At 40.5% G+C, this 16653-nt stretch overlaps 4 protein-coding genes across 4 annotated transcripts; 2 read left to right on the forward strand and 2 right to left on the reverse strand.

Annotated features, from left to right (window-relative positions):
• The first annotated feature begins 4156 nt into the window (after positions 1–4156).
• Positions 4157–6120, forward strand: LOC122871451 (histone H2B 1/2). The gene has a single exon (XM_044186588.1). The coding sequence runs from the start codon at positions 4194–4196 to the stop codon at positions 4566–4568; it is 375 nt and encodes a 124-aa protein (XP_044042523.1). The 5' UTR covers positions 4157–4193; the 3' UTR covers positions 4569–6120.
• Positions 5631–5942, forward strand: LOC122871602 (histone H4). The gene has a single exon (XM_044186919.1). It carries the CDS (start codon positions 5631–5633, stop codon positions 5940–5942), a length of 312 nt encoding a protein of 103 aa, XP_044042854.1.
• Positions 6121–10617: 4497 nt separating the features above from the next.
• On the reverse strand, positions 10618–11406 carry LOC122871450 (histone H3). The gene has a single exon (XM_044186587.1). It carries the CDS (start codon positions 11352–11354, stop codon positions 10944–10946), a length of 411 nt encoding a protein of 136 aa, XP_044042522.1. The 5' UTR covers positions 11355–11406; the 3' UTR covers positions 10618–10943.
• Positions 11407–13441: 2035 nt separating this feature from the next.
• On the reverse strand, positions 13442–14543 carry LOC122871496 (histone H1-like). Its single transcript, XM_044186682.1, has one exon. The coding sequence runs from the start codon at positions 14356–14358 to the stop codon at positions 13702–13704; it is 657 nt and encodes a 218-aa protein (XP_044042617.1). The 5' UTR covers positions 14359–14543; the 3' UTR covers positions 13442–13701.
• Between the last annotated feature and the right edge of the window lie 2110 nt (positions 14544–16653).

The following is a 16653-nucleotide window of genomic DNA, read 5'->3' on the forward strand; positions in this document are numbered from 1 at the left end:
ATATGTTCCTGGCTGACTAGCGTGCTAGCTAGCAGTTAGCTCTCCAGGTACAGTAGTTCACCAACTAGCCACCAAGCTTTTACAACCACATGTTTTGCGAAAAGAGGCTGTGATGAATTTTGTTGTTCCACTGTCTGACACAGGCCTTTATGGAAACCTGCTAGTTAGCGACCAAGCTAGCAAGCTTGCTTGCTATCAATAGCTAGCTCATTAGCTTTTATTCCCCATCAATAACTCTTTATTGGATGAAATTATGTGCAATCCTGAGAACAAAATGCCAGATGGGAGTTAACGGCTCAGTACAGAGAAAACAGAAAGCCAACTGACTAGCACTAATATGCTCCTGGCTGACTAGCGTGTTAGCAGTTAGCTCTCCAGGTACAGTAGTTCTCCAACTAGCCAGTCACCTCTAGAACCACATATGTCTGGTGTGACCGGGCCTTTACGGCCAGTTTTCCATAGTTTGACTGTTGTTTGACAATGAAAAACCCTCACATGTAAAAACGTTGATCCCATTAGAGGCACAAACTGGCGCTCGTGGTCCACAAATCAGTTTTAGTTTCAATCAAATCCACGTTTTGCAGCATTTTTGTCATTCTTCAGCACATCTTGAAAAGCGACTGTTTGTAGGCGTACCTGCAAAGTGTAAATTCTTTTAATGCATGGTTTTGATTGAACACGGCCCCACAGTCATGTCCACCCAGGGATGTTGTGTTCTGCCAACAGTAGTGGAGGTAGTTTCCTTTCTGTGTGGAGACCGTAGACTTTGCTGCCCGTGAGTGTGAATCATCCGTGAAGCTGCCTCCGTCCATCAAGTACCTTTACTGACACCATTCCCCAAAACAACGCTGCCAAATTGGTCTGAATAAGCCAAAATTTTTCTGAAGTTCTCTGTGTATAAGTGGTTTAAGTGTATCACATGTTAAACCTCATCCCGTTAATGTTACATTGTGTTTTTAACAATAACAATCCTGTTTGTTAAACTGTTAATAATATATGCAGAAGAGTTATGAAATAAACTGAAACAAACTCAAATGTGGCTGTTGGCTGGTGACTGAGGAGAAATGAGGAACGAATTGATAGATTTTTTTTTTATGTGATCATTTGATTAAACACATTAATTTAGGGATATTTAACATAATAAAGACCTCAAAACTACATGTTGACACAGGGACCTCCTTTAAAACAGTAACTCATTAGTCTGTTTTGAACAATATTCAAGATGGAAATATAATATTTTACTTTTACTGTAACGTGATGTAAGCCCTACATCTTTTTTTGTGGTATTATTATTTGTTATTTATATATTTTATATAATCAACGCGTATTTTATTCTGATGTTTGTTTTGCTTTCACTCTCGGTGTAACAACAACCAGAGCACAAATCAACCTGAACATAATCAGCAAAATCCAAGCCAAAAGTTTCTATGAAAATATAAGCAAAATAAAACATTGTTATACTGTATGTCTGCAATAGTAAATGACATTAATACTGGCCCGATTAATTCAGTGCTGAAGGAGACTGAACTAATCCAGAGGCACCACAAAAAAAGGAAAAAGCTTCTATTAAATGTAAGTTTTGAAGGCATCTTAAAAACATCGAGATCCAGACGAGATGGAGTAGTTTAGTCTCCCAAAGTGAGAAACTGTGACATCCATTATTGTTTTTCATTCCTTCTTTACATTTACAGCTGCTATAATCAATATGCTTATAATAATTAGTATGAAAGTAAAGCGTGAAAACAATGTGAACAATGTCGCTCGTAGTGATGAACCTACAGAGAACTGTACATAATATGATGATAATAATAATAAAGTATATTTATATAGCACCAATGATGTTTAGCATCCTCATTGATATAAATGGGGTTTATAACTGTAGCTTAAGGATAATTAAACGTTTTAAACGTCTTTTCAACAATTCACACATCAACATGATGATGGACATGTGTTAGTGTGTAGAACTGGGACAATTATTTGAGTGTTAACTTGTACAGAAATATTTACCATTTCTTCCACTAGATGGCGTCATCGGCTCATCTCACACTGTCTGACTCAGAGATGGAGGATAAAAGCAATTTTATTGTAGAAATAAACAACCACATCACAGGGGTCAAGAGTCACACGTTTTTATTCCTTACAGGGTGAATCTGCTTGGGAAATATGTGTGTGTGTGTGTGTGTGTGTGTGTGTGTGTGTGTGTGTGTGTGTGTGTGTGTGTGTGTGTGTGTGTGTGTGTGTGTTAAAACCTGTATTATTTCAGTGGATATTGCACTAACATGGTGCATCTCTGTAAATACATTTGTGTTTAGTCATTTTTACGCTGGAGTCTGGATCAGAGATGACAGTGACAAATTATTAACACTCAAATCTAACAAGAAATTAAAATACTTGGCTTCTGTAACAGAGACTGCGGGAAATTAAAGAAGAAGCGCAGAAATGGGAAAACACATGAACTAATTACAAATCAAGAATAAACCTTCATCCTGTCCAAACTCCTCTTTCTGGCAGACGTCCTTCCTCCAGCCAACCAAATGATGACTAAAACAAACAAACCGTGTGTTGAACAACCGGGGAAGTTCCCAAAGGAGAATTAGTGCATAAAAGCTTTTAAAAATGTTTCTGCCGCCATCTCAAGACATGCTCTCTGTGTCGGAGGGAAAGCAGAGGGAAAGCTAGGCAGATTAGAAATTATTATTGCACAACACCAACATTTACAGATAGACCGGACTGGTCTAAAAAGATTAACGATTATAAATATGGTGGATTAATGAAATATAAATATTTAACTGATAGTGAAGGCACATTTAGAACAATAAACGTGTCTGTGAGAGTGTTAGGGATGTCCGGCGGCTGATCTTCCTGTTGGGCCTGTTGTTTCATGGAGTGTCCCGTGATCAACGGTCAGAAACACAGAAACACCTCCTGGTAGACTGTTACAGAGCTCAGGAAGTCTGGTTCAACCTGCAAGGTCTTGGTCTGGTCTTCGATTTAAATGATGCCTCTGTCATGTACTCAGACTTTATTGATCCCCGAGGGGAAACTCTTTCGTTACAGCTGCTCACCTTTACGTCAGCGCACACAGGAACAGAAGCACAAATCAAAATATAATACACTATAATACAGGTCAGATAAATTAAGTACCAAGTGGGTATAAGTATAAAATAAGTGTAAAGTACAGAGTGGGTTTACCGGTTGATGTTAAGTATGTACGGTATAATAATACAAAGTAATAATATAAGTAGTAAGTAATAGTGCATGAACTGTTAAGTGCAGCCTATTAAGATTATAATGAGACGTTGGATATTGCACAGCAGTAATAGAGTCTGTACTGTTAGATGATAAGATGTCCACTAAACAAAAAGATCTGTTGTGATTGATCATCAGTATTGTATGTGTTAAACTGTGAAGATGTGCCATTGTCATCAGGCAGACTGTGATCTATCTGTTTGTATTTATGACTTGTGTTCTTTTGTAAATGTGTAAATAATTAATAAAGTTTTTAGTCCTTTTTTTTTAAGAAAAGAAGGCCACACTGCACAGATGGTTAATCTGGACTAATGTAACACTTTTTGCAGATACATGAATGGTTGTTGTATATCTGGGGCTCGCTGGTAATGCACATGGCACAAAAACATGCACAAGATATCAGTGTTTGTTCTTTCCTGCATATATAATAGCACAGATTTATCTTGAAATCAACACTTCTTCTTTGAAGAAAGCTCATCACATCAGTCCAAAATATTTTACTGTAGGTGCAAAAACAAATGAATTAAAGTTTCATCACGTCTTTTACAAAAAGCATGTGTAATATTTTACAAGACTCCTTTTAGCTTGTTAGTTAATATGTTCTTGTGGCACGTTGATAATATCAGGCCGAAATTATTGAATAACGGTGTGTTAAAAAATAATACACCCATTGAAGCATCACAAACGCCTCCTTTGTTTTGTATAATGATAAACTGAAGGTGAAAACGCATCTCAGGTCACTTTAACCAGCCACGTAACAAGCACACGCGCGCTCCACAGCTATGAGCGTTGTAAGACTTCCGCGTGCACTTACTCCATGACGCGCTGAAAACCAACCAATGGCAGAGCGGGGACAGCACAGGAATATTTGCATATATTGGATTTAAGAACAGCCAGCGTGCCAAATCTCACATACATTTCACTGCGAACAGCGAATTGTTACCATGCCTGAACCACCGAAACCAGCGCCCAAGAAGGGCTCCAAGAAAGCCGTGACCAAGACCGCCGGCAAGAAGGACAAGAAGAGGAGGAAGACCAGGAAGGAGAGCTACGCCATCTACGTCTACAAGGTGATGAAGCAGGTCCACCCCGACACCGGCATCTCCTCCAAGGCCATGGGCATCATGAACTCCTTCGTGAACGACATCTTCGAGCGCATCGCCGGTGAGGCCTCCCGCCTGGCTCACTACAACAAGCGCTCCACCATCACCTCCAGAGAGATCCAGACCGCCGTCCGCCTGCTGCTGCCCGGGGAGCTGGCCAAGCACGCCGTGTCCGAGGGCACCAAGGCCGTCACCAAGTACACCAGCTCCAAGTAGACGACGACCTTCCTCCTTACTGCCTCCATCTTAAACCCACCAAAGGCTCTTTTAAGAGCCACACACTTTCCCTGAAAGAGCCAAGTTCCAGCAAACATTAACTGCATTAACGCCATTATACACGTTTCTTATATAAAAGGACAATATTCATGTCAAATGTGGTGTTGATTCTAATTAAACTTGTATACATGTCATTATTTACTTAAAGCATACAGTGGCATCTGCTTTTGTTTAACATGTCTTGTGTTAAGTGTTCAAATCTATAATACATAACTAAAACCTACTTAATGTGTAATGGTTCCCAATCAGGTCCCTCTAAAGGGTCACAAGATCTAAAAAAATGAGATTTAACATTTTTGCCGCGTTTTGTTTTTCTCTGAAAGCGCAAACATGAATTAAATTGTTTTATATGTATTTTGACGCTTAACTATATAAACATAACATGTTATTGCTTCTATATCCAGCATAGTGTTAACCCTTGACTTGTATAAAGCACGGAGCAATCTGCTTTGCTGTACGGCACTTACTCACTCATGAATAACTGAAACGTGTTTGAACGAATATAGTCGATTACGTGCAGTTGTGAGTGTGTTTAGAGTTAATATTAAGGTGTAGTGCCACCAGTCTCTCGGTGTAAAGAGAACAGACATAGTCAAGGACACCACCACAAAGTGCAAAACAACATGTAGCTGCGTCAGATCAGCCGACTGTAGAATAGGAGGGCCGACTGTTGTGTTTGATCGTTAAACCTGCCAATTTTTACATGGAGGTGAATAAAACGGGGGGAAATTAGTGCTGAAAGGTCGGACACGTGCACATTTGGGCTTAATTACAATGAGAATGGCCGTTTCCTGATTCTATTCTGAAGGCGAGGGGGTGACGTCAACGGTGTCGTAGTTTGTTTTGTCAGGGGGAATGTTCCCGCCCAGCAGAGGCTGAGCCATTAGTCCTCAACTACGTCCGCAGAATGACTTTAAGTACCGACGCTCTGGACCCGTTAGCCACCAGTTACTTTCCTAGATTTGCTTTCGGTTTTTCAACGGAACAAACGAGACTGAGAAAATGAGTGGGCGGGGAAAAGGCGGCAAAGGGCTCGGTAAAGGCGGCGCCAAGCGGCACCGTAAAGTGCTCCGCGACAACATCCAGGGCATCACCAAGCCCGCCATCCGCCGCCTGGCTCGCCGCGGCGGAGTGAAGCGCATCTCCGGCCTGATCTACGAGGAGACTCGCGGGGTGCTCAAGGTCTTCCTGGAGAACGTCATCCGCGACGCCGTCACCTACACCGAGCACGCCAAGAGGAAGACCGTCACCGCCATGGACGTGGTGTACGCGCTCAAGAGGCAGGGCCGCACCCTGTACGGCTTCGGAGGTTGAACCACCACCTCCTCATCCGGCTGCAACACAACGGCTCTTTTAAGAGCCACCCAACTCTCCTCAAGGGCTGACTTCCTGTTTATTATATGAACATAATATTACATATAAACATCTTTTGTTGTTTGCCTCAGAAATCTAGAGATTTGTCTCCATGCCAATAAAACTCATTTGAATAATATTCTGTGTGCACGTGCATGATGTCCATTCAATGCAGTTCACCGGTGTCGCTGCCACCCAAGAGAAACCAAATCACAATATGATCTCCCTGACATAACTGAGATAGAGAGCTTAGCTATTTTTTTTATTGCACAAGTTAATTTAATCACAAAGTCACTATAAAATGCAGTTGAAGGTTCAGAGAAATATGAGACATTAAGAGTATATTAGGGTCATTATACGAAAACGTGCCATTTCCCACTTTTAATGTTTGATTTTCAAAGTACTGTTTTGAAAATCTTTAAGCCCCTTTTTGGATGAAGTAGATCCTTACCTCTCAGGGAAATGTGCCGTGCCATCTCAGGCTATCTTATTTTTTATAATTTTTTCATATAACCAACATAAATGTGTGTGTTTGGTCAACCCTGTTACCGACATATTAATTACTTTTTGAAAAGGTTTTAAATACTATATAGAACAAATCTGATATACTGTGAAAGACAATCCCCCCATTGTTACATTAAGAGTGTTTGTGAATTGAGAATATTGAAAGTTTTATCTTTTTTTAGTGGATGAATATATTCATTTACAAATGACACTCTCCCAGCATCTTCTGTTTTAAGAAAAATGTATGGAAACAAAAATAAAACGCCTCAATTCAATTTTGAGTGGATTATTAGTCTCCCTTACTAAACATTTACAATTAGTTGGTTACATTTTTATTTTCATTTTTTAAATGATATTAGAATATTATACAAGTAACAGGGTTGACACATCAGTAACAGGGTTGACAACAGTTACTGTATTGGTTACAGTTATGGTTGTAATGGAGTCTTAATTGGACATTCATAAACCTTTAATTCAACATGACTAATTAGCATATTTTGTAGAATGCTCTATTGAGATATTTTAGCATAAAAATTATGAAAAATTATGATGATTCTGCGGATGTAAATGTAAATCAATTGTTTTATTAAAACATTAACATTAAAACATTAACATTACATTGCAATTAAATGACCAATTGAACATGTTTGGCCTTAACAGAATAAGCAAAAACCACTAACGATCACTTACTAAAGGCCACTATAAAAAAGTATAAAAAACAAAATGCAGATCATAGATCAAGTGTGTTGTAACATGGAGGAAGTAAACTGGTGAAAAATCTTATGTCTAGAGAAATTGGGTTTCAAGATTAGACACATATCGACATTTCAGAGTGGCCATTTCCTGATTCTATCCTGAAGGTGAATGGTGATGCAGTGATTTCTTTTGTTAACCATTCCGCCCAGTAGACAGTCGTTAGTCCTCAACTACGTCCACAACAACGTTTTAAGTACTGGCGCTCAGGACCGGAGCAAAAGGAAAAGCTAACTGTTGAACATGTTTGGCCTTAACAGAATAAACAAAAGTCAATGATCACTAATGATCACTTAATGTAACATTCCTGTCTGCCTACCCAACAAGTTTTGACCAGATGTCTTTCCGTATTTCTACGTGCCGTGCTTTCTGTGAAGGTTTAACAGTGTATCAACAAGAAATCTCTTCTGTTTTTTTACTTTGTTTCGCGTTATTGTCTGTTTTCTCCCAGTGGTGACCCGACTGACATCATCCCGGTCATAGAATGCTCTGATACTTGATTTTATATGTGTTGGAATGCGGAGCTTTTCTTTATGAGAGAAAGAAAGTGTATTTCCATCTAAAGTCTTCCACCTTCTTCTTGGAAGACCAATGGCACTCTGTCCATATTTCTGCATGCGGTACTTTTTCAGTCATTTAGAACTAAAGAAAACCCTTGGATGAGAGGCAATATCTTCAAATATGGAAGTACCAAGTCCAGTTGCCCTTGATTTAATCCTTCTTGGGTATACAACATGGGTAAGACACACAAAAGCATACTTGCGTCAACCCTGTTACCCTGGAATGGTAACAGGGTTGACGGTAACAGGGTTGACGAAAAAGGTTATTGGCGGCCATTACTAGCCATGAGGTATAGGTAATGACACCACATTATGTGCCTTAATGAGAGGCTTAAATGTTGTTATATATGTAAATTTTTAAATATGTACAAATAACTTTTTAACGTATGCTTTTCTGGTAACAGGGCTGACACAATGAGCGTGTCCCTGTCTTTCAGACATTACATAAACTCAAAGAAAATTCATTAAAAGAAGAGAACACTTCCTTGTCTTCTACCATCAACTTCATGAAAGGCAGATGATGTCACTTCCTGGAACTGATGCAACTTTTGGAAAAGTCCATTATCTTTAAAGAGGGTTTTCATAAAAGTAACAGGGTTGACGAGAACCTAGGGACCCGACTAAATTGTATTTTTTTAAATTTGACACATGTTAAGAATAAAATCCATTCATGACTAATGAACTGACACTTAAGGGTTTATAGAAGTATATGTTTTTTTATGATAGTTTGACTTTTTGGCCTCGATAGCAAGTAGAAGTAGAAAAATCCTACAGAGGACAGGCCATTTTCAACATTTCTGCAAGATGCTTTGCACAAAAATGTGATTAAAATCCTTTAAAAACAAAAGAAACAGAAATTAATTTATTCTTATATTTTGAGACATATTATGGAAACTAAATTATAAAATATTTTATTTGTTTCATGGTTTATTAAGATTTACAGAGCTTTTTTTTTCTGAGGGACACAAAATGGCACGTTTTCGTATAATGACCCATTAGCATTAAACTAAGAGATCTGCAAATGAGGGCGATATCACACATGTGTGTGTGTATCTATCTGTATTTACTGTATACTTCATATGTGGGGATTTACATCAGTTGCCAGTTTATTAATACAACAGTCCTCCAATAAACTATCTTCACAAGAGTATTTTAGGTGTTTTGTCCACCCTTTTTATATCAATTAAGGTTAGGACTAACTAATTAAGTATTAATAAAGGGCTGCATTGTTTATATTGTATAATATACTTGTAGACTTCTATTTATCCTCTCGGTACTCTGACATTTTCACTTTGGAGTTAAATTTAGGAAGTTAGTTGGTGGGCTACATCGAAATCTGGTGCTCCATTTCCCCATAACTGTTCATTTTAGCTACAGAGATGCTAGCAATCTACCTCAAAAACTGTGACATTAGAAAACTGTGACTTGACACAGACATTATCAGCAGCCAACTAGCAGATGACACATTATTTTTACAAGACAGCTGAAAGATAAGTATCGCAAAACTGATTCTTCAGGTTTACAAACATTCAGTTTAAAGAAATGTGAATTGTTTGCTGTAGACACAGACCACATTATATGAATAAAGACACAAAGGATGGACTTAAAGTTGCTAAAAGCCTTAATGGTACCTTAATAAAGCGGATAAATATTGGAGTTTCTTCTTCGGGCGGACATTAATCTTGACAGATGAGCTGCATCTCTATCAGATGTTATATGTACACAAGTTCTGCCCTCTGGAATAATACGTGTTCTGCACCGCAGTGGATGCCAGTGGCAATCTTTGAAACTATGAACAATTTTGCACTAAACATAATGTCAAACCCTTTACTAACTTACATAAAGCACTTCCAAGCAAATGTTTTCCTAACAAATATATTGACAACTAATACAACTATCGTAGAAACAACTGTCAAGCCAAATAGCTGCAATTACTTTATTAGAAATTCACTGAAAACCTTTACCCAAAAGGCAAAACAAAAACGGCATCCTACATAAATGCATTTCACACTTCCTATACTGCCCAAAATGACAAACAATTCAAAAGCATGAACAACATTTAGCTCTCTGAAGAATTACTTCAACTTGGTATTGGTGAAAATTATCTCAAAAGTACAGAGCATATATTTTTGTCATGCAGCCTGCTACATGTGTTGAGATATACACAAATGGATACAGATGTCTGGTTCCCTGGCACATCTGGTTTTCCAAATCTTTTCACTCACAATGCCGATGACGAGCTGGAACAGTTCTTTTAGTTTCAGAGGTATTGTCTCTTGTAGGAGTCCATACGGGACTGAGCTGTAGCCGAGGTTAAAAGAGAGGCCGAGTCCTTTCAAGGTGGTCCAGACCTCCTTGTTGGTGCTGTTGTGTCTCATCGTCGTTACGATAAATCATTGGACAGACTTCAGCAGTGACAAAACAACTCCATGAAACCAGCGCTCTCACAGGGAGTCTGCCGACAGACGAGCCACCGGACGTCTCGAATGCTCGGAGAGGTTTTTACTCTTTAATAGTTTATCACTTCTGTACCTTCACCATCACGTACATTTTTATATTTAATGAACCCACCATATTTATAATCGTTTAATTTTGCTAGTAAAATCACCAGTTTATCTTTGAGTGCTGGTATTGTGCAATTATGTCACTATAAGTGAATTTGTATTAGGGGTCATATCTGTCTTTGCCCCGTCTCTTGTGCCACTGCGAGAGATCTCCGACCCAGAGAGCACCAGATGGCAGCACTTCCATTTTACCAAAGGCAGCCTGACCCCCCCAGCTCTAAAGCTCCCAAAGTCTGCTTTTAAACAGCAGTTCCTTTTTAGTTACCTCCCTGATTGCTCCCCAGAGCAACTAGGGAGATAAGATTTATAATCATTATGCATTACACCTAGGTCACCACATCTTTTGTTACAGATGGACAAACCCAGTGTTAGCTGTGAATTTGTTTAACAAGTACATTAATAGGATATCTGTCACTCTCTGCAACTCTTTGTTTCTGCATGATTAAGTTTTGCCCCAGAAGCAAAGTTATGATTTCCTATTGTTTGTGTTGTGTTTACAGGATGAGAGCTCTTTGAAGAGGTAGGTGGCTCTTAAAAGAGCCGTTGGGGGGGGCAGGGCAGGTGTGTGTGTTTGTGTGTTTCTAAGCCCTCTCTCCGCGGATGCGCCGGGCCAGCTGGATGTCTTTGGGCATGATGGTGACCCTCTTGGCGTGGATGGCGCACAGGTTGGTGTCCTCGAAGAGTCCGACCAGGTAGGCCTCGCTGGCCTCCTGCAGCGCCATGACGGCGGAGCTCTGGAAGCGCAGGTCGGTCTTGAAGTCCTGCGCGATCTCGCGGACCAGGCGCTGGAAGGGCAGCTTGCGGATCAGCAGCTCGGTGGACTTCTGGTAGCGGCGGATCTCCCGCAGAGCCACGGTGCCGGGCCTGTAGCGGTGGGGCTTCTTCACGCCGCCGGTGGCCGGGGCGCTCTTGCGGGCCGCTTTGGTGGCCAGCTGCTTCCTGGGAGCCTTGCCTCCGGTGGACTTACGGGCGGTCTGCTTGGTTCGGGCCATTGTTGGCGACTAGCTGCTTGATTTTCAACTCAACGAGTACTCGCTCCGAACGCGCTCTGCCCGCCTTATATAGCGAGAGCCGGGGCGCGGGCAACGCTGATTGGTCCAATGGATGCATGTGATACAGCAGCGCCAAAGCACATTTCCTGTGGGCGGGCACTACAAATAACATGTTCACTGATAAAACATGACTTTATTTAATTTATATTAAATATAGAGGGAAATATTCTTACTAATCAGGGAACATGAAATATAAATATATACAATTATCGCAATAAAAAACATTGGTTTCCACAGGGCTGCCAGTTACACGTTTTGTATATAAATATTTATGTGTGTGTGTATAAAATTTTAGAAAATACATGTATACTTTTTTATATTAAACTGTGGTTCAAGCTTTTTATTGATGTGAGACTGCTCCAGAATATTTACTGTATGATTTGGAAAGAATTAAAATAAGGCATCATTTACACATGTATTTATACAACTCCGTAATGTTACTTTAAAAGATCTTTATTAAGATTCGACAAGTTAAATACAAAGTTTACAAAATCCTTAACGTTACTACAGCTCTCCACTGAACTAGATTTACTTCAGATATCTGCAGTTTGTTTGTTTTTTGTTAAATTAATTAATAGTTAAGGCACGTCCATTCATTTCTCTTTATGTCATTTGTATACCTATATGCACTGCTACTGTCTGGTTAGATGTATTTTAGTTGTTGTAGTTATATTAAGACATTTTTGTAAATAAATGTATAAACTGTACTGCGAGTTGTTTGGTACAGACATTTCCTGTGGCTTTGTCATTAAGTCTGCTTGGAGTTGTGGTAAGTCTGTCGATGACTGCAGTGTTTGTGTCCTTTTCTTACTGTCCATAAGAACAAGGTACAGCACCCTGTGTACAAACATACACCTGTACCACCTCAGTCCCACTAAAACCAGTATAATATTGTTCCCCATAAGTAGGCCAACATACACAGTCACATACATAGAGGTCTACTGCATGCACCACATAGTTATATCTTGTTATTGTCTCCTGTGTAGGTGAGTTCATGATCATTTTGAAATAACTCAGCAGATTTATAAAATGCTAGAGAACTCATTACCCCGTATTACCTTCATATTGTACCCCATTATAACAGAATAGTCACCTGTTATAACGTAATATAGTTATAATATAAATATAATATATTATGTAGATACCTACAGTACAAATTCAGTTCCTGCAGATTTATCTGTGTGACCTGTAAGAAAATACCATTTAAGTTGCATTAAATACTGCCGACCTGTCACAACAAATCAAGCCTGTTGCAAGAAATCTTGGCGTCCTGTTTGATTTATGTTTTGAGCAACGTGTCACTAAGCTCGTCCAATCGTGTTTCCATCTCCTCAGAAACAAAAATCCGATCTATTTTAAATCTTAGTGATGCAGAAACTGTTGTTCATGCTTTTATCTCCTCACGCCTCGATTACTGTAACAGCCTGTTCACTCGTCTTAATCTAAAAACACCTGGTTCAGCCGCTTTACATCGGCTCCCTGTTGGTTGCAGGATCGACTTTAAGATCTTATTGATTACTTTTAAGGCTCTTCATGGCCCCAGATTATATTTTAGACCTTGTAATCCCTTATGAACCTTCACATAGTCTGAGATCTTCGGGCAGGGGTCTCCTGTCTGTTCCTGAGTCCAGGATGGAAACTAAGGGGGACAGAGCTTTGGCCATCAGGGCCCCGAGGCTCTGGAACAACCTGCCCGAAGACATCAGGCTGTCTGAGTCAGAGTCTTCGTTTAAGTCTCGTCTCAAAACACATTTTTATCTGAAAGCAGATCCTGATTTTACCTGAACTGGCTGTTTATTGGTTTTATGTATTTCATATTTCATCATTCACTGTGGTGTTTTATTTATCTTGTTGTGAAGCTCTTTGTACTTTGTTTTGACAAGTGCTCTATGAATAAAGTTTTATTATTATAGATGAGTGCAGTAACATGTATAGGCAGGCACAGGTTTGCATTGCTTTCTATTAAAGATGTTTAAATTATCACCATAAAGTTTACATTAGCATAAGGAATAATCTGAACAAGGCAATATTGAAAAATATACTTTATTACAAAATAAAATTTACAGCAAACAGGAAATTCCTGTTTAACATATGGAGCCATTTGTGATCACCTGGGCAGGTTAGGAATCATTATCAGGGTCAGAACAATCTGAGAAATCCCTGAATATAACATAATACACACACATATAGCACAATAAGACAAGTGTATTGAGGAAAAGAGCTCTTTGGCTTTGGGTTGGGTGGCTCTTAAAAGAGCCGTTGGTGCTTGTTATGGGGTTTGGAGAGTTCACTTCTTGGCGGCTTTCTTGGCTGCTGGCTTCTTGGCTTTTGCAGCTTTGGCTTTAACAAGCTTCTTGGCAGCTTTCTTGGGAGTAGCCGCCGCCGCCGCCTTCTTGGGTGTAAGCGCCTTCTTGGCGGCCTTCTTCTTCGGGCTCTTGGTGAGCTTCTTGACGGACTGTTTCTTGGCTGCGGCAGCGGGCTTCTTCGCCTTCTTGGGGGTTGCCTTGGCGGCCTTGGGCTTCTTGGCGGCCGCTGGCTTCTTAGCGGAGGCGGAGGCCTTCTTGGCTGCCGGCTTCGCGGCTTTCACGGCGGCCTTCTTAGCCTCCTTCTTGGGCTTGTCAGCGGGTTTGCACGCCTTGAAGGAGCCGGATGCCCCGGTGCCCTTGGTCTGCACCAGGGATCCCTTCACCACCAGGCTCTTGACGGCGCGCTTAATGTGGATGCCGTTGTGGTCCACGTCGTAGCCTTCGGCGGCCAGCGCCTTCTTCAGGGCCACGTAAGACAGGCCTTTGCGGTCCTTGGAGGCGGACACGGCCTTCAAGATGAGCTCGCTCGCGCCGGGACCTGACTTCTTGCTCGGCTTGGCGGCGGCGGCGGCTTTCTTCTTCGGCGCTTTTGCCGGAGGGGCCGGCGCGGCGGGCGCAGCTGGAGCTTCTTCTGCCATCGTGCTGTCGGGTAGCTTCCCTGGACGAGTGCGAGGAGACTGATGGAGAACTCCCAGCCGAGAGAGGCACTTAAACACACCATGAGAACCGTGGAGACTCAACCCGGCCGGCCGCGCGCCGCTGCAGCGGGACGACGCGGACACTTGTGTTTTCTCTTTACCTAGAAACGTACAAAACACACACCTGGAGGAAGCTCGGAGCTCCAACGTGCGATCCGACCCTAGCGGAGCAGTGTCGCTTCACGTGTAAGCCGAAGAAACCTTTGAAGCTTTTGGCGTTTTGACTGGGAAGCTTTCAAACCGCTGCCAACGACTGCCGTGCGAGCCGTTTCTCAGAGGCTTTTCCCTCTCATTTCTCTCCTAAATGCTTTCAGAGACATCGGAAAGCCACTAAAACCACTGAGATGCTGAGGGGACACGTTTGTTCAGAGGCTCAAAGTGGAAACAGTCCGCTCTTGCTCTTTATTCGGTGTCAAACAGAGGTTACTCTGGCACCTGCAAACACACTCAGAAGGTACTCGGGACTCCGCAGCTGCCATGACAGACAGTCACTGTGCACAGCATTTGTTTTAGTCTGCTTTACGTTTCACTCATACTTCAGACAATCCAAAACTATTTCTCAGTCGTCGAAGCGAGTGCACATAAAATACACATTTTATCTGACTTATTTTTCACTTTGGGAAGATCTGTTCAACTGTTGCACTCAAAGCAAACCAGGTGAGCTGCTCATGTGGCCCAAAGCCTGTATTACAGTAAGTTGGACTGAATTACACCATTTCATTAACAAAAAAAATTAAATACTTGAGATGATCATACATCAAGTGTCTGTGTATTGCTTTATTCTTCATCATACATTTATTATTTGTAGTAGCAGAAAATAGTGGTGGTGTCTTTAGTAAACATAAGATGGGTTTGAAATGCATGTTGGCAAGACAATAAATCCAACTTCAAGGTTGAAATAAATGTTTTGTTTCAGAAAAGCCTGGCACTTCTCTATTACACATGATTATTGAAGGCAGAGTGGTATATATGTTTTTAATATTTTGTCTGCAGACTGCGCCTTTCACTCTTAAGAAGAAGAAATATCAAGTCACTGTCTCTGAAATGAAGTGAGTCACATCAGCTACGACAGTTTTCTGTCACAAAAGTTAGAGAATTTATTTGCCCAGCTGGTTCTGAGATGGTTTTAATCTTAAATGAGTTGGACTACTGTAATGCTCTCTGATTCAGCAGCCAACATAAGTCTAATAAAAAGTCTAATAATCTAGGGTTAAAGTACCTAATGGTTTGGCTCCCTGGTGCATTGCTGACCCGCTCGCTGACTACAGTCCAATCAGACCGCTCATGTGGTCTCAGGTGAGGATTACCTGTAATAAAATAAGACCCGGGTGTGGTAAAGGTGCTTTTAGTTACTGGGTCTTGTTCTCTACAGCTGATGCTTTTCAACCTTTTTAGCTTGTGACTCCACTTTACATTAAGCAATATCTACTTGTGACTATTCATCACAGGTTATTGATTTGCAAATATTGCACACCAAATAAGTTGTTTATTTAATTTGTTAATATGAATACATGGTAGATCTTTTTTTATTGTCATTGTATTCAGAAAAATGAAAAACTGTCTAGCAACTCTTTGTGCAGCATAAATAAAAACAAGTCTGCTTTCATGCTTTCCTCCTCTTTTCGGTTTATTTAAAAGTGTCACTAGTGTCCAGTGACTCTCAGCAGCAAATAACAAATAACAGACTCGTGTTTTTATATTTGGTCGATCATATGCCTCGTTTACGAGAAATGAAGTTCAACTGCACTTTTCTTTTATGAGCTCAGAAATATTTGATATATAACACAGTAAGGGCTCTCTGGTCTTTCTTTTGTGTGCTGTATCTGTAAAAGGCTAAATATTGCTGTGCGTGTGCATTTTTCATGTAAATGCAATTTTCTAAAGGTTGAAAAGGTTTAAAAGAAATCAATCTAGTCATGCGGTTGATTCTGTGATGTCTCAAATAGTCTCCACTAGTGTGGCAGATGTTGTGGAGAATCAAGCAGCAGGACTGTGTGGCTAAAGCTCGGATAGCTTACTCAATGGGGCACAAAGACGTTAGAAATAAGTAAATTATCAGGTAGGAAAGAGATAAATAACTCTCTAAAATAATAAATACAAGCTATAAGCTACAAAGCTACATATAATACCTGGGCAATATACATGATTTGTGCATAAAACAGCACTTAGCAAATTTAGATGCTTCTTGAAACTTGAAAATGCACCAAAAGAAATACAGATGTTGCATTCTGTTGT

Source organism: Siniperca chuatsi, linkage group LG23 (assembly GCF_020085105.1).
Source record: "Siniperca chuatsi isolate FFG_IHB_CAS linkage group LG23, ASM2008510v1, whole genome shotgun sequence".
Taxonomy (NCBI): domain Eukaryota; kingdom Metazoa; phylum Chordata; class Actinopteri; order Centrarchiformes; family Sinipercidae; genus Siniperca; species Siniperca chuatsi.